General features: G+C 55.0%; 8 protein-coding genes and 1 non-coding gene across 9 annotated transcripts; 4 read left to right on the top strand and 5 right to left on the bottom strand.

The window, feature by feature from the left end:
* The first annotated feature begins 313 nt into the window (after window positions 1–313).
* K452DRAFT_147401 (uncharacterized protein) lies at window positions 314–4,337 on the top strand. The gene is made up of 2 exons (XM_033535496.1): window positions 314–1,753; window positions 1,801–4,337. The coding sequence occupies exons 1-2, from the start codon at window positions 696–698 to the stop codon at window positions 4,034–4,036; spliced, it is 3,294 nt and encodes a 1,097-aa protein (XP_033400496.1). The 5' UTR covers window positions 314–695; the 3' UTR covers window positions 4,037–4,337.
* Window positions 4,338–5,942: 1,605 nt separating this feature from the next.
* K452DRAFT_147380 (uncharacterized protein) lies at window positions 5,943–6,558 on the top strand. The gene has a single exon (XM_033535495.1). The coding sequence runs from the start codon at window positions 6,023–6,025 to the stop codon at window positions 6,329–6,331; it is 309 nt and encodes a 102-aa protein (XP_033400495.1). The 5' UTR covers window positions 5,943–6,022; the 3' UTR covers window positions 6,332–6,558.
* A 701-nt stretch (window positions 6,559–7,259) lies between these two features.
* K452DRAFT_147360 (uncharacterized protein) lies at window positions 7,260–7,894 on the top strand. Its single transcript, XM_033535494.1, has one exon. It carries the CDS (start codon window positions 7,388–7,390, stop codon window positions 7,703–7,705), a length of 318 nt encoding a protein of 105 aa, XP_033400494.1. The 5' UTR covers window positions 7,260–7,387; the 3' UTR covers window positions 7,706–7,894.
* Window positions 7,895–8,502: 608 nt separating this feature from the next.
* K452DRAFT_285116 (uncharacterized protein) lies at window positions 8,503–10,654 on the bottom strand (the record flags this gene model as incomplete). Its single annotated transcript, XM_033540059.1, has 1 exon — window positions 8,503–10,654. The coding sequence occupies exon 1, from the start codon at window positions 10,606–10,608 to the stop codon at window positions 8,506–8,508; it is 2,103 nt and encodes a 700-aa protein (XP_033400493.1). The 5' UTR covers window positions 10,609–10,654.
* Window positions 10,655–10,898: 244 nt separating this feature from the next.
* K452DRAFT_306549 (uncharacterized protein) lies at window positions 10,899–12,642 on the top strand (the record flags this gene model as incomplete). Its single annotated transcript, XM_033542992.1, has 5 exons — window positions 10,899–10,956; window positions 11,075–11,857; window positions 11,912–12,050; window positions 12,153–12,249; window positions 12,328–12,642. 5 exons carry the CDS (start codon window positions 10,899–10,901, stop codon window positions 12,640–12,642), a joined length of 1,392 nt encoding a protein of 463 aa, XP_033400492.1.
* Window positions 12,643–13,461: 819 nt separating this feature from the next.
* On the bottom strand, window positions 13,462–13,976 carry K452DRAFT_306548 (uncharacterized protein; the record flags this gene model as incomplete). The annotated part of the gene is made up of 2 exons (XM_033542991.1): window positions 13,462–13,637; window positions 13,679–13,976. The coding sequence occupies 2 exons, from the start codon at window positions 13,974–13,976 to the stop codon at window positions 13,462–13,464; spliced, it is 474 nt and encodes a 157-aa protein (XP_033400491.1).
* A 1,707-nt stretch (window positions 13,977–15,683) lies between these two features.
* Window positions 15,684–18,395, bottom strand: K452DRAFT_245902 (uncharacterized protein). Its single transcript, XM_033537998.1, has 4 exons — window positions 17,443–18,395; window positions 17,104–17,325; window positions 16,220–17,041; window positions 15,684–16,138 (listed from the first exon to the last, which is right to left on the bottom strand). Exons 1-4 carry the CDS (start codon window positions 18,388–18,390, stop codon window positions 15,797–15,799), a joined length of 2,334 nt encoding a protein of 777 aa, XP_033400490.1. The 5' UTR covers window positions 18,391–18,395; the 3' UTR covers window positions 15,684–15,796.
* A 396-nt stretch (window positions 18,396–18,791) lies between these two features.
* K452DRAFT_t44 lies at window positions 18,792–18,880 on the bottom strand. The gene has a single exon. It is a non-coding gene; the product is annotated as a tRNA-Asp (tRNA).
* A 1,748-nt stretch (window positions 18,881–20,628) lies between these two features.
* On the bottom strand, window positions 20,629–21,869 carry K452DRAFT_349778 (uncharacterized protein). Its single transcript, XM_033545614.1, has 2 exons — window positions 21,293–21,869; window positions 20,629–21,234 (listed from the first exon to the last, which is right to left on the bottom strand). The coding sequence occupies exons 1-2, from the start codon at window positions 21,807–21,809 to the stop codon at window positions 20,705–20,707; spliced, it is 1,047 nt and encodes a 348-aa protein (XP_033400489.1). The 5' UTR covers window positions 21,810–21,869; the 3' UTR covers window positions 20,629–20,704.
* Between the last annotated feature and the right edge of the window lie 662 nt (window positions 21,870–22,531).

The raw sequence follows: 22,531 nt of genomic DNA, 5'->3' as shown, positions 1-22,531 counted from the left end.
ACGGCTAAGAATAGGACATCTCCTGGAATTCTCCTGTCCACGCTTCGGTAACCCGCTTCTTCTTCCAGCATGTATTGTATGCACGCCGACAGTTTGTTTACATGGGCGCTCGGATGCAAGTGACTAAACATAGATCAGTTTGACGGGAACTTGGGAACGCTCTGGGGTCGCAGGTCAGGACTGCTGTGCGAACAAGCTGTCGGCGCCCTGGCACCACCCTGGGAATCGTCACCCTCATCTGTCCCGGCCCGGTCGATCGGGCCCAATGCGAAGCGCGGCCTAAGGCGGGCAGCAGCACCTAAACGGCATTCGCGTTGCCGCAAGAAGCTTTGGGAAAGGCCTAAAAAATGATCGTGGGCAGATAGGCTAGTCCGACTAACCCTTTTGCGCAGCGGGGCCGCTTCCGCCCCCAACGGATGTGCAGCGGATAAGAATCCGTCTATAAGGTATCTCCGCTTCTTCTCCGCTTCTTTTCCGCCGGCCGGCTGCACTCTTTGGGTTTGGCGCCCGGGATATCGACTCCAAGCAGTGCGGGGTGCTGCGGATATCCTGTCTACCCCGCCTTTTAGGTCCCGCATCCTCCGAGTTCCACCGCTTGCTATGATCTCCCGCGTCTATATATGACTGACTCGACCCTGTGACGTTGAGAGTTGTATCGATCAATTTTTTCTCCGGTTGTTCGCTTTGATTTCAACATGTTGTCTGCTCTTCCAGCTCAGCCTCCCCATATCCCTGCCCATGATCATTCCGCGCCCATAGTAGCGCCAATCAGTGCGACAATTCCAGAACCTTGTATGTCGGAGCCACGGACGGTAGATGAGTTGATGCGAAGCCGGGCGTCTACGGATCCAGACCTTCCTTTAGTAGCCTACCCTTCGACAGGAATCCAATATGTTGACTACACGGCACGCCAATTGGACACGTTCGCATATAGGGCTGCAGAAAAGTATGCGACTTTGATACCTTCGAGGACGAGCTCTTCACAGAAACCCACCGTGGTCGCGCTGGTGGGGCGGTCGAATCTTGACTACCTGATTACTCTGCTGGCGCTCAGCAAGCTGGGGCACACGGTCATGTTCCTATCTACCCGCAACTCGAAAGAAGCACAAATATCGCTTCTCGAAAAGACTGCATGTCATCACATGGTTGTTGATTCAGCTTTCGCCGGAGTCGCGGGAGCGCTACAGGAAGATAAACCCGATCTGCACGTCCTCCCGATCACCACGCGAGAGTCGTATGAGTACCCACTTGGGGAGCCCATTGACACCCGGATGAACCCAACTTTCGACCCAGAACAGGAAGCGAAGAATGTGTGCTGGATCATCCATTCCAGCGGATCCACCGGTTTGCCGAAGCCGATCTTCCTTACCCAGAAGGCGGTGTTGAAGAACTACTCGACAAACATGAACATGCGCGGCTTCATCACTCTTCCGCTCTTCCACGCACATGGCATCAGCTCCCTTTTCCGGACCGTCTACTGCAAGAAGCAGATACATCTATACAACGCAGAGCTACCTTTGACAAAGCAGTACCTCACCGAAATTATTCGCACACATGATTTTAAGATCTTCTATGGTGTCCCTTATGCCCTTAGTCTGCTAGCAGAGTCGGCCGAGGGTATTGAGCTACTTTCCCGTTTCAAGATCGTCATGTTTGGCGGTTCTTCATGTCCCGATTCCCTGGGCCACAAGCTCGTAGCGCACGGCGTCAACCTCGTGAGCCATTATGGGTCCACAGAAACTGGGCAGCTGATGTAAGCTCTAGGACTCACAGCGCGGACCGTAATGCTGACAGTACTAGGACATCTTTCCGACCCCAAGGGGATAAAGGGTGGGACTATCTTCGGCCGACCGCAGCAGTCACGCCATTTTTAAGGTTCGAGGACCAGGGTTCTGGCCTCTACGAATGCGTCTGTTTGGAAGGATGGCCCTCGAAAGTCATGACGAACCGTGAAGATGGTGCTTATGCCACCAAGGATTGTTTCACGAAACATCCCACCCTGCCCAATGCCTGGAAGTACTATTGCCGTCTAGATGACACGATCACTCTCAACAATGGCGAGAAGGCGAATCCGCTCCAATTGGAAGGTGCCGCAAAGGAAAGCCCGCTTGTGGCGGATGCCGTCATGTTTGGAGCTGGAAGGACAAGGTGTGGTCTTGCTGTCGTCTTGTCCGCGGAAGCGGCGGGCATGTCGGAGAACATGATCGTTGATGCTGTCTTGAAGACCGTGGAACCTGCGCACACGGCTCTTCCGGCACATGCTAAGATTGACAGGGATATGATGCTGCTGCTTCCACCAGAAACGCAATACCGGATCACAGACAAGGGCACCGTAATTCGACAGGCATTTTACAAGCAATTCGAACAAGAGATCGACGCAATGTATGAGGAAAAGACCGCTGGAACGCTTGTTTTGTCCGAGCCGGATCTTAGGGACTTCGTTATGAGAGAGGTTGCTGAGGTCATGGAGAAGGATCATTCAAGTCTTACAGACGATCAAGACTTTTTCAGTCTAGGCATGGATTCCCTACAGACGAGTAGGCTTCGCACCACTTTCCTAAAACAGCTAGACCTCGGAGGCCAGCAGCTTGGACTCAACTGCGTCTTCGACTACCCAAGCGTCTCCGCGCTGGCTCATCACTTGCACTCGCTACGGAACGGCGCAGATGTCGCCTCGGTCTCCAAGGAGGAGGAGATGCAAGCCCTAATCGAACAATACTCTACCTTCCGCGACCACGTCCCACAGCCCCGCGCCGTGGAAGGCGACTACGTCCTCGTCACCGGCGCCACCGGCTCCCTCGGCGCACACATCGTAGCGCAACTCGCGGCCCTCCCATCCGTCCACAAAGTCTACTGCCTCGTGCGCGCCACCTCGCCCTCGCACGCGCTCGCCCGCGTCATCAAGTCCCTGCAAGCCCGCCGCCTGCACCCCCTCCCCCCAGCCGCGGAAGCGAAGCTCGTCGCCCTACCCGCGGACCTCTCGCGCCAAGACCTTGGCCTCAGCCCTGATGTGCTTGATGCGCTGAAGACGGAGCTCTCGGCCGTGATCCACGCGGCCTGGTCCGTCAACTTCAACCTCGCGCTGCGAAGTTTCGAGAAGGACTGTATCGCGGGGGTGACGCACCTGCTCAACCTCTGCCTCGCGACGCGCAGCCAGACGCCCGCGTCCTTCAACTTCTGCTCCTCGGTCAGCAGCGTCGTGAATACGCCTGCTGCCGCTACTGACGCTGACGCTGACGCTGACGCTGACGCTTCCTCCCTCCTCCGCGTCCCCATCCCGGAATCCCTCCCCCCCACCCTCTCCTCCGCCCAAAACATGGGCTACGCGCAGTCCAAACTCGTAGCAGAGCACCTGGTCGCGCGGGCGGGGTCGCAGCACCCGACGCTGCGCGCGCGCGTTCTACGCATCGGCCAGGTCATCGGCGACACGAAGCACGGGGTGTGGAGCGCGGCGGAGGCGGTGCCGCTGATGCTGCGGGCGGCAGTGACGATAGGGGTGTTGCCGACGTTGGAGGAGCGGGTGCGGTGGCTGCCCGTCGACGTCGTAGCTGGGAGCTGCGTCGAGATAGGTGGTATTGGGGCCGGTGTCGCGGCCAACGAATCCGCCGCCCCCAGCAGCAGCAGCAGTGCCTCTGCCGTTTCTTCTTCCAGTGGCGCTCCTACCACTGCCGACGCCAACGCCGCCCCGCCCAGCGGCACGTACAACATCACGAACCCGCGCACCGTACACTGGACGCAGGACGTGCTGCCGCTGCTGCGCGGCGCGGGCCTGGCCTTCGAAGCCGTGGGCACGGCGGACTGGCTGGAGACGCTGCGCCAGGGGCCGCAGGACCCGGTGGCGAATCCGCCGGTCAAGCTGCTGGAGTTCTGGGAGAGGAAGTACGGCGATGGGCAGCGGAGGGAGTTGGTGTATCGCACAGAGAGGGCGGAGAAGTGGGCAAGAGGGGTTAGGGACGCGGGAGTACTGGATGCGGTGCTCGTAAGGAGGGTGCTGGCGGCTTGGAGGGGGGCGTGGGGACTGGGTGAGGGGAAGTAGGTGTGTGCGTTGGGGGTGGGCTGGGTTGTTTGTTTGTGGGCACTGGTGGTGTCACCTGGAAAACAGGTACGCTCAGAGGCATGCGCCAGCTTTAGCAACGAGAAAACCGAACGCGCTTTGCCCAGCCACCTTCAACGAGGTTGCCGTCGCCGGGCATGTTTGTTGTTTGGGCAGGCTCCTTCCCCATCCGCAGGAGGAATCAGGGAGCGAGCCACTTTCTTCTTTTGGAAGCCTCGTCCCTGCCTACCTTACCTACCTACATACCCGTCGCCGGCTTGACGCGCCTGTCGCTTCGTCTCCCAGCCTTGTCTCGACGCCTGTCTATCCCCCAGCTCACCGCCATCGTCGAGAACCAGCATTCTTGTCGCAAGCACTACGCCAGAGCTCTCTGCTTCAGTGGTTTTCACGACGATACAAGGGATCACGGTCGCCAGTTTCCGACCTAGCCACGAAGGTCAACTCAGTCCGTCACCGTCGGCGCAGGGGAGCGAAGAAGAAGAACGGCTTCGCCAACGCCTTCGCAGAGGGTGGGAGATGCATCAGAGTCTCAAACCTTCAATGGGAGGCTAACGAGGCTGACTTGGAGGCATTCTTCACCTCATTCAAAGCGTAAGTCTGTGTTTCAAATATCCACTGGGATCACCATCTGTCGACAGTAGCTGATCCGTTTCCAACAAGAATGTTCTTGTCGCCCGGTCGCCGGCCGGAAGACCGCGTGGATTTGCATTTGCTTCTCTCCCTACGCCCGCTGAAGCCTCTGCCGTTATCAACGCATTATCCAACACTGAATTGGAGGGGAAGAAGGTGAAGCTATCTCTGGCTAGGGAGAACGACAAGAACGCCGCCGCTGCCGCCGTCCATGCGGGCACGGGTGCGGGTCTGAGTGAGAGCGTTGGCGGTATTGGCGATGAAGACGGCAAGGTGAAGGTGGAGGTTAAGACGGAGGAGGAGTAGGCGAGCGTGATGGTACACTGTTCTTGCCGAAGATGGAAAACGAACATTGACTGCATCGAGCAAGTGTTTCTAGCTTCACTGCAGTACAATTGTGGCTTGTCTTTGAGAGGACTTTAAAACACAAATTTAGTAGCTCAGTTATTCTATCCGGGAATACTCAGTTGATCTCGCACAGGTCTGGAATCGTGTCTCCCCGCTGCCACCGCGTCCAACGCTATCCTGCACTTTACACAGCTTATTAACGACCAGGGGACGGAGAGTACTTAAAAACAGTGTAAGCAGCAATAAAGAATCACATCTTGCTTCTGCAGCCGGCACTCCCACAATGGATACCGCATGCAAGTCCAAACCACTTTACACTGGCGCGGTAATTACGAAGAACATATACTCTTACGATACAATATAGGTATCTCAGATACTCAACGCAACGCAGAGTAAAGACCATGTCATTATGTCATTTGGAACAGTAATAACGCACTTCAGCGCCAGATGATAGTGGCGTGCGCTATCAGTATTGTGTGATACAGGATGACGCTGGTACTTATCAATGACGGTGTGTGATGAGGCGTTGTGCTGTTTGGGGCGCGAGAGTTGTTAGAGAGTGAATGAGTGAAATGGAATGCGAGGGTGAAGGATATGGTCAAGGTCTCTAGGACCGAGGCTGTACAGGTGACGCCTCGATTCTGGATGGTGGGTTTCTGAAGATGATGGCTGTGTGGTTTGGTCGGGGGGTTGTGTGGGGGTTTTGCGTGGGTTTTGTGTTGAAGGGTTGTTGTTGTTGTGGTGGTGGTGGTGGGCTATGGAGGGGTGCGGGTTTTGGGGCCGGCCCCTGGGTAGGGGATGGGTGGGGGACTCTTGCGCTTGATGCTTAAGAATGGGGTAGGTGGTGCTGGGTGCTTCTTATTTGCGTTGGCTTTGGCTTTGTCTGTATGCTTTATGTATTCGTTGTGCGTGTTGGCGTTTGGTTGATTGATTGATTGACTGACAGCTACAACAGCCACAGCTCTCTTTGACAGCGGTATAAAGGTAGCGATGGAGGAGACGCTGCACGATGCCTCCCTAAACCCGTTCCATGCACCAACTTACCAAGTCCTTTGCTTCCCTTATCTTCCAAGCTTCTATGCCTCGGCACGCATGTACACCACCAAATCAATTAAACATTACCAGGCTCTGTCCAGCCCAGCTCGAAATGCACCAACCTCACCAACCCAAACCCCCCAATCTCCCCCTCATACCATCCCACAAACCGCGCCCCGCACCCCAAGCTCCAACATAAACCTAAGCCTCCTCCACGCGCTCCCGCTCCCTGATCCCAAACATCGTCATAGCGATACCGCGTAAGCTCCTGCGCACGATCCACATGACGCCGAAGAAGACGACGAAGATGATGAGCAGGATGAGGAAGATTGCTGTGTTGCGCTGCATTTTGGACGTGTGCTGTGGTGGTGTTGTGGTGGGTCTTGTTGGTTATTGGTTATGGGGTGGGTTTTGTTGTTTGTTTTGTGGATGTTTTGTGGATGGTTTTGAGCTTGTGGTGGGTTTGTGGGTGAGGTCGCGGTGCTAGTGGTACTGGGGTTGTTAGTTGGTTGGTTATTAGGGAGCAGGGAAGGGGTTGGGCGCACACTTTGCGGCGAAGTGAGTGTGAAAAAAAGATGGCGCGCGGTGGTACGGCTGGTGCTGTGCAGACGGGCGCTTGAGGGCTGAGGTATGCTTGAGGCTGCGTGGTGCGGCGATTGCGTGGGCGGGCGGAGAGTAAGAGGCCTTTGCTGGAGATTGTCGTTGTCGGTTCGCGGTTTAGATGTCTGGAGGGAGGACCGGTGAGGGTTTCAACGTAGTTTGTTTTCCGGCGGCGGTGCGGGTTTGTTTTGAACAAGCGATGTTTTTGTGTGAAAGAAGCGTTTGGAGTGAGGGTGTGTTAGTGGCATTCGGAATGAAAGTGAAGGGAGGCGATGGGTGTGTCAGTGACAGGCTTTTGGAGAGGACCGATTTCCTGCCGTCACTTTCCCATATACATGAACGTAGAAAACCGAATCACCAAACCGATTGAATGACGACATCCAGTCGCCTGGGTCTTGCAAAAAAGTAACAAAAAATGAGTTGAGCAAACCCGGAATCGAACTTGCGCACCAATTTCCAAAAAGAGAAGGCAGGCGGTTTAGGTGTAACACGCTCAAGGGTGCGTCACCCTATCGGCTCAAACCAACAAACCAGTAAACCAGTAAGCCAGTAAGAACGGGAGGATATACTCTGAACGGCTGCTCTCTATGTTGCAGAATGAACCGCAACCCGGCCTTATATACTAATGTTTTTGCTATCACTTCTGGGTGGATATCAGACTGTCACCAGTTCTACCTACAATGTCGCTACGGGAATAACGCCGATTTGTAGGCCCGTGCTATGCACACGACCACTTGTCTGCTTCTTTGGCCTTTGTATGCAGCTTGTCTTCTCAACTCAATCCACTTCACGTCTACCTATCCGTTACCACCTAGCGACCCCGGCACTGACTTATACGTCACGACACACGAGAAGGCTCGCCAAACCACCATCTTTCCCCTCCCTCCATTGTCACCTTTTCAACCTCCCCCTACAACCAATGTAACAACAAGTTCACAACATAACGACGAGCAACACACCCACAAACCCAACCAAAACAAAACCTCTATCGCCAGACCCAAGCCCATCACGATGCGCAGTCTCTTTGGCTGCCGCTGAACCCGGCCCATGCTCTCCAAACGAACGCAGGCATAGCCGCTGCCAGTGAGCATTGCCCTACCTCAAGCCTCATAGCAACAAGCGCGAACGCCATCCCATGCGGCCTACTACCCACCACGCTACCACACCACACCTCACGCCCTAAACAAAACAACGAAACGGAACGAAACAAACCAACCCAACCAATCTCTCTAACTCCCAAGACTTCACATATGTAGCTACAAAACCGCCAGAACCTGAACATGGGTGCCACTGCCACACCTATTCAAATTCAGGATCGAGGGCGATGATTCTGCAGAACAGCAAGTCAGAATGAATGCGCCGATTCCACGCCAGCTTACCCGATCTCGTTAATGGCTCATGTGCGTGTTGATGCTGCAGAGGCTCATAGGCGCCGACGAGGCGCAGGTGCGCGTTGTCGACCACCATCACTGCACGGAAGCGCCATAGTTTATCACCTCCACTCGCTCGCGCCTGGCGTCATTGCCTAGTCTCACATACAACCGGTGCTTGAAAAGGGAGATGCATGAGCGGTATGCCGCGCTCGTGCAATGCGGAAGTTCTTCAAGTCCTGGCCGCATATGTCTTGTGCTCTTTGTTGAGCAGGCCGAGTTGGTTAGTTTGGTTTGGTTTGGTTTGGCTTGATGCTTGCGTGACAGAAGAAGTAAGTAAAGGCGGGAAGTGGGCATGCGTATGTATGTATGCATTGCCTCTTGGCACAGAAACAGAAGGTAGATCTAACGCACGCACCCACTCCCTTCATCCCCCCACCCCCACCGCTACCACAACACACACACACACTACCGCCTCCGTCCCGCCCCCCCAGCCCCAGACCCGGCACCACCGCCCCCCTCCCTATCCGCCAAACTGACCACATCGCCAATACCAGCCTGTTCCTGCTCATCTTCCAACGCACGGATCTCCTCGCGGCAATCCCACCACTTCTCCTCGGCGCGCTCAAACGCCATCGTCTTGATCTCCTTGACGCTGCGGGCGGCACCGCCGTACGTGCGCGCGAGAATGTCCATCACGACTTCCTGCCAGGGGTGCGAGGTGCGGGCGTAGAAATCGCGGAGGGTTTCGAAGGGCCGGGGATGCGGGAGCCCGTCGTCGGTGAGTGCCGAGGCGGACTTTTCTGTCGCGGAGGTTGTTTCTTCGGCGGGTGTGCTGGGCGTGGTGACGGAGGTTGCAGCGGTGCTGGCGGCGGTACTGGCAGCGGTGCTTGCGGCTTCGTCGTCGCTGAGGCCTTCGTCGTCGTTCTCGTCGTCGTAGTCGTCTTCCTCGTCCTCCTCGTCGTCTTCTTCGTCCTCGCTTTCCTCGCCCTGCCAGTCCTCGAGCTCGCGGCGGAAGATTTCCTTCACGCCTTCGAGCTTGCCCAGGTCGATTGCCCACATCTCGTCGAACGTGTACTCGCGGTCGCCCTTCTCGAACGTGCCGCCGAAGATGTACAGCACGTCGTCCTGCACCGCGAGCTGCGCGTTGAAGCGCGGGTGCGGCATCTCGAAGAGGACCTGCTTCTCGGGCTTGTCGGGGAGGTCTTCTTCGTCCGGCGAGCCAGTAGCAGAGAGTTTCGCGCCGGCATTGGCGGCGCCGTCGTCGTCGCCATCGCCGCTCGAAAGCGTGCCCTTCATCTCCAGCGCGGCGAGGTTGCGCAGCAGCTCCTCCTCGTCGGCCTTGCCTCGGCCTCTGCGCCCGCCTGCCCGCCCTTCCTGCGCGGTCTTCTTCCCCTGGGCGCGGGGCTTGCGCAGCGCGAGCGGGAAATAGCGGTTGCGGTCGACGTTCCACGCGAACAGGGAGTTGAAGAACTCGGACTCAATGCCCTCCTCGCTCTCCTCGACGTCGTGGACGCCGCCGAATTGGATCCCGCGGCCCTTGTGGAATGCCATGGTTGCGCCGGCGCGCGCGGGCGTCGGCGGGTTCGCTGGCCGCTTCCGCCGCTCCCAGTGGACTTTGGGCAGGCTGTTGGCGGGCGCGTCGGCCGCTGGTGGCGCGATCCGCAGGAACCACGTGTCTTGGTGCACCATGGGCTTGAGGACGGTGCGCGATGCGGGGCCACCGCCGCCTTTGCCTTGCTGCTTCCCGCCGGCGGTCAGCTTCACGCGTGAGTACCCGCCGTAGAGGACGGCGCCGGACTCGTGCGGGAGGAAGGAGAAGCTGCTGCGGGCGTCGGGCTTCTGTCCGACGGGGGGCAGCTTCGGCTCGTGCCACTGGAAGGTGGCCGTGTCGTAGATCCAGACGTCCTGCAGGTATTTGGTCGTCTGGCTGGTGTCCTGGAAGCCGCCGAACAGGATGATGTAGTTCTTATAGTAGGTCATGCGGTGGCCGCTGCGGGCGGGGGGGCCCTTGCCCTTGAACTCTAGGCGCGTCCATTCGCGCGAGCCGGGCTCGAGGCGCCAGAAGTCGTTGTAGTGGTAGAAGGTGCCTTGTTTGGGGGACGAGAACTCGCCGCCGAAGAGGTAGACGGCACGGTCGTTGCCGCCGCGGGTCCAGGCGTGGCCGCTGCGGGGCAGGGGCGTGTTGGGCGAGGTGACGTTGCGCCACTCGTCGCGGTTGACGTTGTAGACGAACAGGTCGTTGTAAAAGTGCGCGACGGCGCCGTTGAAGTACTCGCCGCCGAAGAGGAAGAGCTCGTTGTCGTTGGCGGGCGAGGCGAGCAGCGTGGCCGAGCTGCGGGCAGAGGGCGGCGCCTCGGCCACGGCTTCCGTCACCTTGGTGAACTCTTCCTGCTGCCGTGCATACTCGGCCAGTACAGCGTCCAGGTCGACATCGTCGGCATCGCTGTCGTCGGCGTCTTTGCCGCGCTTTTGGGTTTTCTTTTCTTTCTGCGTGGCTTTTTTCTCCTGCTTCTGGGCGGTGCGGGCCTTTTTCTCGGCCTTTTTGGCCTTGTCGTTTTTCTTAGCCATGATGGAAATGTAGTATGTAGTTCTAGATCAGATGATGGATTGTAGGTAGTTTTGCATACGTCAATTTTCTTTGGGCCCCGCCGCTGATCGATCGCTTGGCGCGGGCGCAGGGCTGAAGAGGCGGGAAACGGGCCGGCGGCGTCAGGGCGTCGGGCACCCACTGCGCTTCCTCCGCCTCAACACGTCGCCTTGCCTTGCCTTGCTTTGCACCTCCATCCCAACCCATTCATTCATCTCTCCAAACAAACAAAGAGAGGGAGCAAAGAGCTAGGATCCCAATTCGGTGAAACATGGCTGCCAAGATCGCCCCCGCCAAAATCATCGAGCAGCGCTCTCACGTCGTCCCGGGTACCCCCCCTGCCCCCCGAAACCGCTCCCCCTCCCCCTCACCTCACCCCGCGCAAGCGCAGCCCACGCTCACGAGCCATGCACACCCCTCGAGCAGCCTACTGACATGCGCGCGCAGGACGATTGAAAATCACCGAGCACGTGTTCGAGGTGCCGACGGACTGGTCGTCACCCGAGACGTCGCGGCCGCTGCGCCTGTTCGCGCGCAGTGCGCGCAAGGCCGAGAAGCCCGCAGTGCCGAGCTCGGCTGAAGATGAGCGCAAGGCGGCGCAGCTGCCCTTCATGCTGTTTCTGCAGGGCGGGCCCGGGTTCGGGTGCCGCTCGCCGCACGAGATGGGCTGGACGCACCAGGTGCTCGAGCGCGGCTACCAGGTGCTGTGTCTGGACCAGCGGGGGACGGGGCTGTCGAGTCCGCTGACAGCCAGCACGCTGGGCCTGCGCGGCGACGACGACGTCCAGGCGGCGTATTTGCGCAAGTTCCGCGCCGATAGCATCGTTAAGGATTGTGAGGCTGTGCGTCTGGCTCTGACGGCTGATTACCCCGACGAGAAGAAGACGTGGAGTGTCGCTGGCCAGAGCTTTGGCGGTTTCTGCATCACGACGTATCTCTCGTTTTTCCCCGAGGGCTTGCGCGAGGCGTTTTTCTTCGGCGGGTTGCCGCCGCTAGTGGAGAACCCTGATGAGGTTTATCCTCGCACTTTCAAGAAGGTCATTGAGCGCAACAAGGCCTACTACGAAAAGTATCCCGAGGATGTGGCCCGAGTTAAGCAGATCGTGAGTTTGTTGCGCAAGTTTGGCGATAGCACCGTGAGGCTGCCTTCGGAGGGCAGCTTGAGCGCGAGGCGCTTCTTGCAGCTGGGCATTAATATGGGCTTCCATGGTGGAATTGACAGCACACACGGTATGGCATGCTATTACTTCAGCTGCTCCTGACGACTGACATGCTCGCTTGCAGAAATCGTCCTCCGCGCATCCAACGACCTCGCCATCTTCGGCCACTTGACGCGTCCGACGTGCTCGCTTATCGAGCAGACCCTGCCTTTTGACGACCACATCGTCTACGCCATCCTGCACGAGCCGATCTACTGCCAGGGGTACGTGTAGCCGCGCACACGTTTTTTTCTCTTATTTCCCTGCTCTTCTTGATGGCAGGCACCGATCGATCGCTGAGCTTGGCGTGACTGACAACTGCCCAGCAACAACGCCGCCAACTGGTCCGCCCACCGCATCCAGCAGCAATTCCCCGAATTCGACCTCGACACGGACGGCCCGCTCCACTTCACCGGCGAAATGGTACCTTCCCCATCAGCAGTGCTCCCTTCCCTGTCATCCTCCCCGAGACACCCGCGCTAACACCCCACTCACGCACAGGTCTTCCCCTGGATGCTGCACGACTACGCCGAGCTGCGCGGGGTCGCAGGGCCCGCCGAAAAGCTCGCCGCGCACGCTGACTGGCCCGCCCTCTACGACGCGGAGCAGCTCGCGCGCAACGAGGTCCCGACGTACGCGGCCGTGTACATGGAGGACATGTACGTCGACTTTGAGCACTCGATGAACACGGCCAGGGCCATCAAGGGCTGCAGGACTTTCGTTACTAATGTTATGTATCATGATGCTGTCAGGAGTCGCATGGATGATGTCTGGCGGAATGTGTGGGCGTTGAGGGATGAGGGGGGTGTGGATTAGTGCGTTGGCGTGGGTGTGGATGGGGGTTGGGGGGTTGGGGTGAGGTGGTGGAAGGGAAGAGGGACGAGGAGAAGGAGGAGGGTATACATAACGAGCACGGAATGATGGAAGAAGGGTTTGGTATAAAAGAGAGGGCAGGGTACAGTACAGAACAACCACGCACACATACGCACACATATGCACACGCGAACACACGCACGCACTAACACACACATGTGCGCGCAAACTTACACCCTTAACGGTTCATGTTCGCGCATACCCACGCCATTCTCAAACCCAACCCGCCGCACCGTTACATCGAAAAGACAGTGGCTGCATCGTGCACGCGCTCGTCGTCGCTACAGCGTAATAACACCCCTCACCACCACCATTATATCATACACACCATCTTCATCACCACCTCCCATTCTCAATAAATTCACCCAAACAACCAACAAACCAACCAAATAACAAAAACAAAAGACCATCAGCGCCGGCGTGTCGGCGGAGCATGTGAACCTCCGCAATGTTGTCTTGTCGTTCTTGGAGGTTGTTCGGAGAGTTCTTTACGGATTGGCGTGGTGCTGATGGTGCTGGGTGTGTAGGAGGTTGTGTGGGGCGGGACGGGGACGGAGAGGATGAGGGGGGGGGGGAGATGTACTTGTTTGTGTAGGTAGGTAGGTAGGTAGGGGCAAGGCACAAAGCAGCATCGCCACCGCCGCTGCCGACGACGACGACACCCACAACAACAACACCGACGCGACAACCTCACACTCACTCTTACAGCGTAGCACATGAAGTCATAAACAGGCAGCACAAGCCAGCAGCGAAAGGCAGAATTCAGTTTAGTGAAGTTGGTAAATATGCAAACGTATGCAGGTTTTGACACGCGCTGTTACGTACAGTGTTAAGCTGTTCTGGACTAGTAGTTAGTGCTAGAATGCGGTACTCTTCTGGGGGGTTGGTGATGGTGGTTGGTGGATTACTGAGATAGCTGGGGCGGGGGCGGGGGTGTGCTATGTGCGGCTGTCAGCGGTTTTTGGGATTGACAACTTACCTGGGTATGGTCTTTGCAAGAGGTGCCCGATGGAAGTGGTATGGCTTGGTTTGGGTTTGTTTGCGGTGGGGAGTGTCGAGGTTTGCATGAGAGCCGGGGGCGGTGCGTCCTGGCTGTTATAGATGGAAGGCGGGGGCGCGGATTTAAGTGCTGCGGGTTGTTGCGTGTGCGTGGGTTTTGGATGGGCGCTGGAGGCGGAGTGGTGAGTATGTGTGGGGAAGGTGTGAGGGTGCAGTTCGTGGGGTGGTGTTTTCTTGTTGCTGTTGCTGTCTATGACGTATCGAGCGATTAGAAGCATTGGTTCTGGAGATGATGTTGGGTGGCGACTTTTAGTGATGCTTGTGGGTTTTGTGTGGGATTATAAGGCGAAGAAAAGGGTTGGGTTGTGTAGATTCTGTGACGGGAATTGGGATATATAAACCTTCCATGATGCAGTACCTATAGAACGTCCTAGAAACCGCACTCCACCTCACGCTACTTCGCGACACACCAGGGATAATATCAAAAATTGGGGAGTGGAAGTTCCTGTAGCCAGTTCATAGCAGTAACGAAGAAGGTTCTACCGCGCCGTCCTTTTGTTAAACGCATATGCACAGCAGCGCTACTGCATGATGCTGAACGACTGCATCAGTAGAGCGTGCTGCTGTGTAGTACCCCAAAAGTACCTATGCTACCTACACTCAAAACTAAAAGACGTTTCTATTTGTCGAGCGCTGGCTGCTTAGTTAGTTGACAAGCCGCTTCCCTGGTCTGTAGTCTGCCTCTATTGGGTTCGGTAGGTGGAAACGGTATGCACCGAACGGCTTATCGATCGATTCGCTGCCGATCCAGTTAGGGCCCGTTGTTCTGCTTTACTTTCGGCCAGACAGTCATCCTCTGTATCAGAAGTTGAGGGCTTGCGGAGGGGATGATACGTGAGGAAGTTGTTGGCGCGGTATGTGTGTTGTTTCTCTGCCTTTCTGACTCTACCTTTGGAACCTATTAGCCGGGTAACACTTCTTTTTCCAGCCCTATTTAACTCCGTTGCGGATTACACGGCACGAGGATCATGAACTGATTGTCTTTCTGTCATCGTGTGATATGCTATATAGTTAGCTGCTTCTGGATTGTATGTTATGGAAGAGAAAAGAGAGAAGAGCGGTTTTACGGGGGTGAATGGTTAGTTACAACCAAAAAAGTAAAGAAGAAACTGGAGTTCATAGATATATAACACAGCTACCCCCTAGACCTTCCACTCCTCAACCAGGACCGTAGCCGGCACCACGATTCGTTAAAGGCGGCCGTCTCAAGACAACAAGTTACAGACCCTAACGCAAGTAGGGGCGTACTCAGATTAAAGAAATTCCCTTACAACAGTCTCAGCATCAACAACAACAACAGCATATCCAAATCTCGATATCTGACACAATGATGCTACTCATCACAACAACTAGCCACCAACCAGCACCATTTGCAAGCGTCCACGCTCACCACCACCTTCTCCTTATCTCACGCGTTTGGGCAGGCGTATCGTCGGATTCGCCTTCTTCGGAAGTCGTAGACACAGATACAGCGTGGTCAGTGAGCATAACCGGGGCCAAGAGGCACCGGTCAGCTGTCATGGTTCATGCTTCTCGTAGCTAACTAAGCTTTGTCGCGCTCAAAGCCCTGTTTGGAAGCAGACCATGAGTAGTATTTATAGCAGAATATGGGGTCAGCAGCATCATGCAGCGTCTATTAAAGCCTTCAGTTTCCAATTATACGAAGCAAAGCTTCTTGCAACCCGTATTCCAGTACTCCAGATTGTTTTGGAAAGTGTGTGGCGAAAGTATGTTGAAATCCGCGACTCAACGCAGCGGTACGACCCGGCGCGGTTGTGGGGATGATGCGGGATGGTGTTGTGGGGTCTAGCTTCGGAGTTTTAGGATTGAGAAGTATTTAGGATCAGTGACAGGTAAACCAGCGTTGTGCGAAGAATTTGAGGTGGTTGTGTGGTTATGTCTACGATAGTCGGATGAATTTTTATGTCGCATGCGTTAGGAAGCCGCCAGATCCATCTATTGCAATATCAAATCTACACACTCAACGCCACTCTATGGGTATTCCTCCTCCTCCTTTACATCCAATTCTAACCTCTAACTAACCGCCCAGCCCCTGGACGACCCAATCCAGCCGCACAGCACTAACGCCCCTCGCATAACTCTTATTCGTAAACACAAACTCGCTAAACACCAGGGCCTCGACCTTGCGCCCAAACAGCACGCTGGATGGATGGATCGCGACAGTCTGGTTGCCCACCAGCGTGCGGTAGCTGCCGTCGGGCATCAGGCGCGCCGTGTTGGGCGCAAAACCGCGTAGCAGCGCTAGCAGGATGTTGTTGTTGCGGTCTTCGGAGGGACGGGCGGGCTCATCGTTGCTGGTGAAGGGCGTCGAGGAGAGTTTGAGTGTCGTGCAGAGTGCGCGGAGCTGCTTGCGGATGTCCTGGTGGGTGTTAGTAGGTTGGTTTTTCTCTTATGGCTTCGAGAATGTGCGGAAGGAAGGGCTCGGTTGGGATTAGCTTACCATGACGTTCTGCATGGCGCGGTGGCTCACGAATCGCCGCTCGCACCATGCTTTGCGGTCACTGCGCTCGGAGGCGTATGCCTGGATGGTAGCGAGGAGCGTGAGATGGTCGCCCTCGCGGCGGAACAGCTCCCGCCTAGCCGACTCGGCCTCTTCTCTCTTCTCCTCGGTAACGACGTTCACGAAGACGTTTTCGACGCTCAGACCGGCGACGATATCCACAATCTCCTCGAGGCAGTCGCGCTCCTCCGTTGCCGCTTCCACCAAACAACGTCCCAGCGTCGGTGTCAAGGGCAACTTGGCAATTTGCAACCCAATGTCCGAAATCTCGCCATCATCCTTCAGCGCGCCGAGTTGGAACAGCAAAAGAAGCGCCTTCTCGAGCGCCTCGCGTGGCGGAGGGTCCAGGAATGGAAAGTTCAGCACGTCCCGGACGCCGCGTGCCTTCATCGTGAGCAGCGCCGCACTAAGATCGCATCTCAGAATCTCAGGCGTCGTGTCCTTTTGCAACTCTGTGTAGCCCTTTTCTGTGTACAACCGGAAACAGTTTCCGGGTGCCTCACGACCGGCACGACCCTTGCGTTGAATTGCAGCAGACTGCGAGATTGGCTTCACCAAAAGCGAGTCAAGGTTCAGCGCAGGGCGGAACTGCTTGATCTTCGACTTTCCACTGTCGATGACGTGACGAACGCCTGGGACTGTGACGGAGGTTTCGGCGATGTTGGTACTCAGGATGATCTTGCGAGTGCGAGGTGGCGCAGGGAGGAAGACGCGTTGTTGGAGATTTTGCGGGAGCGCTGCGAATAGAGGTAGAGTGAGGATCTAGATGTAGTCAGTCGAACAGTACCATGCCTGTCAGAAGAGTTTAAGCTTGCCTTGGGAACTTCCGATCCCATGCCGGCGGCATATTCGTTTACAAGCTTCTCCAGCGTTTCCACGGTGTCCTGGCCCGTCAAAAACACCAAAACATCTCCCGGAAGTGGCTCCTTGTAATGGACCTGGAAGATGGTCTTGAGCGCTGCCTCCACAAAATCTTGCGTAGGCTCCGGCAGATACGAAGTCTTAACCGGGAACATACGACCTTCGATGTGACAGGTGGATATCGACTCGTGGTGAGCTGGTCCGTCTGACAACTTACCATCCTGCCGCATAGCCTCGGAGGAAGCTTTTGGTGCAATTCCGTCTTGTCCCTTGTTCTTTTTATCTTTTTTCGACTTCTTTACCACCTGCCATTCCTCTTCGGCGCCATCCTTTGCCTCTTTCGACTCCTTCACTTCCTTATTAGAATCAACAGACTTCCCCTCACCCTTCTTGACCTCCGCGTAGCCCTGATCAAAGAATTTCAACAACCTCTCCGTATCTGCCGTTGCACTCATGACCACGACCTTCAACCTGCGCCCGTTTCTGCCCTTTTCCCAATTTCCGCAGACGATTCGCCGCAGGAAACCCAGAACCAGATCCACGTTGACACTCCGTTCGTGCACCTCATCGACCACGACCGCGCCGTAAGCCTTCAGCCACGGATCCCGCAACAGCTCCTGCAGAAGCATACCCTCCGTCAAGAACTTTATCTTCGTGCTCGGACTGATGTTCGTATCGAACCGAACCGCGTAGCCGACTCTGCTCGCCGGGCTGGAATTACCCAGCGGGCTGCCCATTTCGTCCGCGACACGCCTTGCCAGCGAGATAGCAGCCACACGACGGGGCTGCGTAATCGCAATCTGCGTCGACGCGAGCCATGGCTCCGCCAGCAAGAACTGCGGCACTTGTGTCGACTTTCCGGAACCGGTCTCGCCGACGAGAATCAAAACGTCTTTGGAGGCGGCGAGCGACGAGCGGATCTCGTTCTGGTGCGCCCAGATCGGGAGCGACTTGCGCACGGGGAGGAGGGCCTCGCGCTTCTGGGAGAGGGAGGTGGGGCGGCGGTCGGCTTTGTGCGGCGTGCCATTTGGGGTGCCATTGTGCTGTTTCTTGAAGTGCTTGTGCGGCGCGTCTCTTTGCGCCTTCGGGCTATCTTGCCCTTCCTTGGTCCCGTTCGTGTGCTTCTCGGGGCGGTTGTCGCGCTTGCGCTTCTTGGCAGGGTTCAGCGAGCTGGCGGCAGGCGATTGGGGCTTTGCGGGGCCCGGAGAGTTGGCCGCGTCATCGAAAACGGTGCGCACGCGTTCGGGCATGGTTGTTGTCTGAGGCTGTCGTCAAAGTGAGGCCTCACGAGAAGAGATGCGGTCGAAATTTTGGCAGGGATGGGGATTAGATTAGATTGCCGGGTCGCATTGCGCCGATGCCTCGGCACGTGCTCGGAACCCCGGCCCGAAGCCGAGGCCGAGATGCAATCTGACCGTGGCAAGGTGGGTGGGTGGCTTGACAAATTTTTACGCCTTGCCCTAGGGACTTGAAGATTGCAGGGAAATGAATTGGGAGTGCTGTTTATGCCGTGTTCAACTCCTTTGCGCAAAGTGTCGTGGTTTTCTTTTGTTTTTCGTAAAAATGATCGCCGTTTTATCCCAAAACTTCACCAGGCAAAAGACAACACCATAACCACCTCTCCCACCTTCATTCTGGGGAGCAAAAGGAACTCTCCGACGGGGAATCGAACCCCGGTCTCCCGCGCTTGATTGGAAGCCCAATGACAAGCGGAAATCATCACCACTAGACCATCGAAGAATGAGACACTGAGTACCTGATGGTTGAAGAAAGCTGCTGGCACATTATACTTATATTGTTACTTGTTTCTGTGACAGAAAGCACTCTTTTGGACACAGGTTACCCTTGGGCACCATTGGTGGAAGCGTGGAAAGCTTTCGAGGGTATGGGATCAGGGGTAGTGCTCGCTGACGAAAATATTCCGGCACGAACGCTAGCCTTTTTGGACGTAAATTCAAACACACTCTCCAGTAGAAGAATAGTAGAATTATGTAGAGCAAGTCGGGACTTGTTTGATTGTTATTGAATAAATACTTGAAGGATCCAAGAGTATACCCACATTATCTATAAAAAGGCTCCGGATAATTTCCCCACCCCTCAATCGTTCCAACTTAAGTTTGTTGTATCTACAGATTACTCTCTCGACAATCATAGTAAGTTTTGCCGTAATACTTGGGCGGTGCTAGGTAGACATGCTCGATGAGCAGAGTAGATAGAAAACCATATATTATATATGTTCGAAAGTAGAATGTATGAGAGCACGAGAACCCTTTATAATGGTAAGAGATCGCACAGTTGATCGGCGTAAAAGCCAGCCATATACTTCTGCAAGGTCGGGGACCGCATGAGAAATTTATCACCAAGAGCCAAACCATTTTTTCGATCTAACACAGTGCAAAGTAGTACGAGATATTTAAGGAGACGAGACTCTCGGCTTCGTAGTGGACTGCGAGATATCTCTATAAGAGTGTAAGAGTGGGCGGCAACGACAAATCACTCGTGCCAAAAGATTTTGCACGTACACATTATTATCGTGGTTGTAGCAGATATTTCTCCCGACTGTATCCAATCTCAGATAATTCAAAATCGATGTGAAGGTAGTTCATTGAGCTAAATATCAAACAGTGTGACAAAGAGTGTCGGAAAGCTGAAAGATTTAAAGCCAAAAGTGCAAGTCCCTCTTCCTATATTTTGCGTGCAAGAGCCGCCATTAAGGTGGCTGTGACAATATCCCAAAGATTTCCGAGAACCGGGGGACACGACTCGCAAGGTTTTTGAGAAAAGGTGGCTAGGCCGAAACGATGGTCCTTCGACACCAGCTAGGCATAGAACAATACTGCCGCTGTATAGCATTTATACACGACAATGTCGATTATCGTTGCCCAATATGGCCGCAAACCATCAATTTGTTGTGCTTGTAGCAAGTATCATCTCTAATGTCCTGTAAAACAGAAACATGCGAACTAGGAAATCAGAACATTTGTAAGTTGTTATATTGCAAACCAACGTCGAGGAGGCCGAGCAACCACCGGGGATGAGTGGAGTGTGGACATGTCAGTCTTTGGAGTTAGTGAAGGGCAGTTTAGTCGGGATTGCCACACTTGTGGAAGAGATAAGACTTTTTCTGCGGATATGCACTCGCACAGTACTTATTCTGGAAATAGTTCTAGTAAGTATAACTAGATACTTTCTCCGGAGTCTAGATATTCCTTAACGTATCCCTCGTTATTAGTCTTGAGATCCTTGTGTGTGACAACTGAGTTTGTTCAGGTTGCGGAAGTGCTTGAAGGCTCTCGCATAGGACAGATAAACTTCTAAATATTTCATGTTTTGACTTTCAAACACTGCAAGTTTGACTGTACTGAAGATTTTGTGAACGTTTAGGATGTTGATTAATCCACTGATGAAACTGTGATAATGACATAGTGTATTTATTATATTGACACCCTATGATATTCTCTTTCAATCTAGAAGCGACTCGAGAGTATCTACCTGTAATATCTGAATGCAAACGTTTGCTAAGTTATTAACCTCCACATATTTCCTACGTCGCACTATGAAACCTTACGCAACGTCAATACAAACCTTGCCCACATGCTGCGCACTCTCCAAATACTCATACGCCTTCAAAACCTCCTCCCTCTCAAACGCAAACACCTTCTCAACAGGCAAACACAATCCACGCTCCCCCACAAACCTAACCAAATCCTCCAGCATCTGGGTCGAGCCGACCAAAATCCCCCTAACAATCGCCGCCTTCCCCATCGCCAACATTGTCACATCCGGCATTTCGTCCTGCGGAATCCCCGCCAGAAACCCTATAGCGGCGACATGGCCGCCCATAGTGATGGCCTCGATGCTCTGCTTGATCGTGCCCGCGCCCCCGTTGTCGAAGACGTGGTCGACGCCGCGGCCATGCGTGATCTTGAGCGCTTCGGCGGCCCAGTTGGGCGTCGTCTTATAGTTGATCAGGTGGTCGGCGCCGTATGTGGCCTTGACGTGGTGGAGCTTGTCGTCGGAAGAGGACGTGACGATGGTGGTAGCGCCAGCGGCCTTGGCCAGCACGAGGCCGATCATCGAAACCCCTCCCGTGCCTTCGGAGCGTCAGTCAGTGGTCCGAAGCGCGAAAAAAGGCATTGAGAAGCGACTTACCTTGGAAAAGCACCGTCTGGCCCGGCTTGAGTGGATTGTTCCCGTACAGCGCGTTCCAGGCTGTCAAGCCTGGGCCCACTAGACACGCCCACTGTGCGAGACTCACCGAGGACGTCGCTGGCACCTTGACGACTGCTTCCGCGGGTAGCACGATATACTGTCTGAGCACGCCATCGACGGGTCCGCCTAGGGCGTGCACTACTGTTTGCTGCGGACCGTAGAGGTTCGTGGGGTCGAATGTTCCGATCACAGTGTCGCCTTTGGCTAGCGCTTTAGTTACGCTACTGCCGACTTCCACGATCTCTCCCGCGGCGTCGGAACAGGGGACTAGGTTGTCTTTGACTGGAAAGGGGTATTTGGATTTGGCGATGATGATGTCGCGGTAGTTGAGTGCGACGGCTCGGACGCGGATGAGGACTTCGCGGTTGCTGATTGTGGGGATTTCTTCTTGGATACATTGCAGGTCGTGGTAGGATTGGCGGTTGCCAGTGAAACGGAACACTTGCTGCGAAGGCATGGTAGGTCTTGGTTTAGCGGCTATTTTTCAACGATGTTGTCGATGGATGGAGGTGAAGTCTGGTCTGTGAGATGCCTGGAAATTGAAGTTTTGGTGCCATTTGTAGAAACTGGAAATTCATTTCGTCTACAACAACGGTGCTCACTAATGAAGATGTCCGGATCGACTTCCGAATTTACGTGTGGCTGAATAATCGGCCTACCCTTTGAGACAAACAGAGACCATTAGGGGCGAAAATAGTACTTTATTAGTAAGAGAGGCGGAACACGTATGCCTAAGTCTATAAGAATAGCGGAAGAAGAATATTTGGATTTATAAGATTCGCGGGAGGGTTTCGTGATAGGCAGAAGCACTTCCTACGCTATGCCGGAAATGGTATCCCTTCCGATCCATAACTAGGGAGCTATTGACAATTAGCATCTTACAAATCAACATGTCCGTTGACAAGTGCATAATAACGTCTTGCTTATGGTAGATTCGATCTCACCTTTATCCCCTCGAGTTTCAATACCGCTTCTCCACTCAAGACTGCGCTACACACTCTCCCGCGTAAATTCATCCACTGGCCGCCTACCGTCTCTTGCCAGCCATCTATTAAAAAGGTTTGCCTATAGCTCTAAACATGACATCGTGAAAATTAAGTATGCAAAATAAACCCGCTAGCGGGAAAGAAAAGAAGAAGAAGAAAAAAGAGAAGAAAAGAAAGAAAGAAATAGGAAAAA

This window comes from Aplosporella prunicola (assembly GCF_010093885.1).
Source record: "Aplosporella prunicola CBS 121167 unplaced genomic scaffold K452scaffold_6, whole genome shotgun sequence".
Classification (NCBI taxonomy): domain Eukaryota; kingdom Fungi; phylum Ascomycota; class Dothideomycetes; order Botryosphaeriales; family Aplosporellaceae; genus Aplosporella; species Aplosporella prunicola.
This window is presented reverse-complemented; position numbering and strand designations above follow the sequence as displayed.

Excerpts from the sequence above, each read along its gene's own strand:
- K452DRAFT_245902 (XM_033537998.1), bottom strand. The coding sequence starts at position 18,390 with ATGCCCGAACGCGTGCGCACCGTTTTCGATGACGCGGCCAACTCTCCG. Across the intron at positions 17,326-17,442 it reads CCGAAGAGGAATGGCAGGTG|TCGATATCCACCTGTCACAT; the intron begins GTAAAGAAGTCG and ends GCTCACCACGAG. Across the intron at positions 16,139-16,219 it reads GCGCCATGCAGAACGTCATG|GACATCCGCAAGCAGCTCCG; the intron begins GTAAGCTAATCC and ends AACACCCACCAG.
- K452DRAFT_147360 (XM_033535494.1), top strand. The coding sequence starts at position 7,388 with ATGCACACGACCACTTGTCTGCTTCTTTGGCCTTTGTATGCAGCTTGT.
- K452DRAFT_349778 (XM_033545614.1), bottom strand. The coding sequence starts at position 21,809 with ATGCCTTCGCAGCAAGTGTTCCGTTTCACTGGCAACCGCCAATCCTAC. Across the intron at positions 21,235-21,292 it reads CCAGACGGTGCTTTTCCAAG|GCACGGGAGGGGTTTCGATG; the intron begins GTAAGTCGCTTC and ends GACGCTCCGAAG.
- K452DRAFT_147401 (XM_033535496.1), top strand. The coding sequence starts at position 696 with ATGTTGTCTGCTCTTCCAGCTCAGCCTCCCCATATCCCTGCCCATGAT. Across the intron at positions 1,754-1,800 it reads ACAGAAACTGGGCAGCTGAT|GACATCTTTCCGACCCCAAG; the intron begins GTAAGCTCTAGG and ends TGACAGTACTAG.
- K452DRAFT_147380 (XM_033535495.1), top strand. The coding sequence starts at position 6,023 with ATGGAGGAGACGCTGCACGATGCCTCCCTAAACCCGTTCCATGCACCA.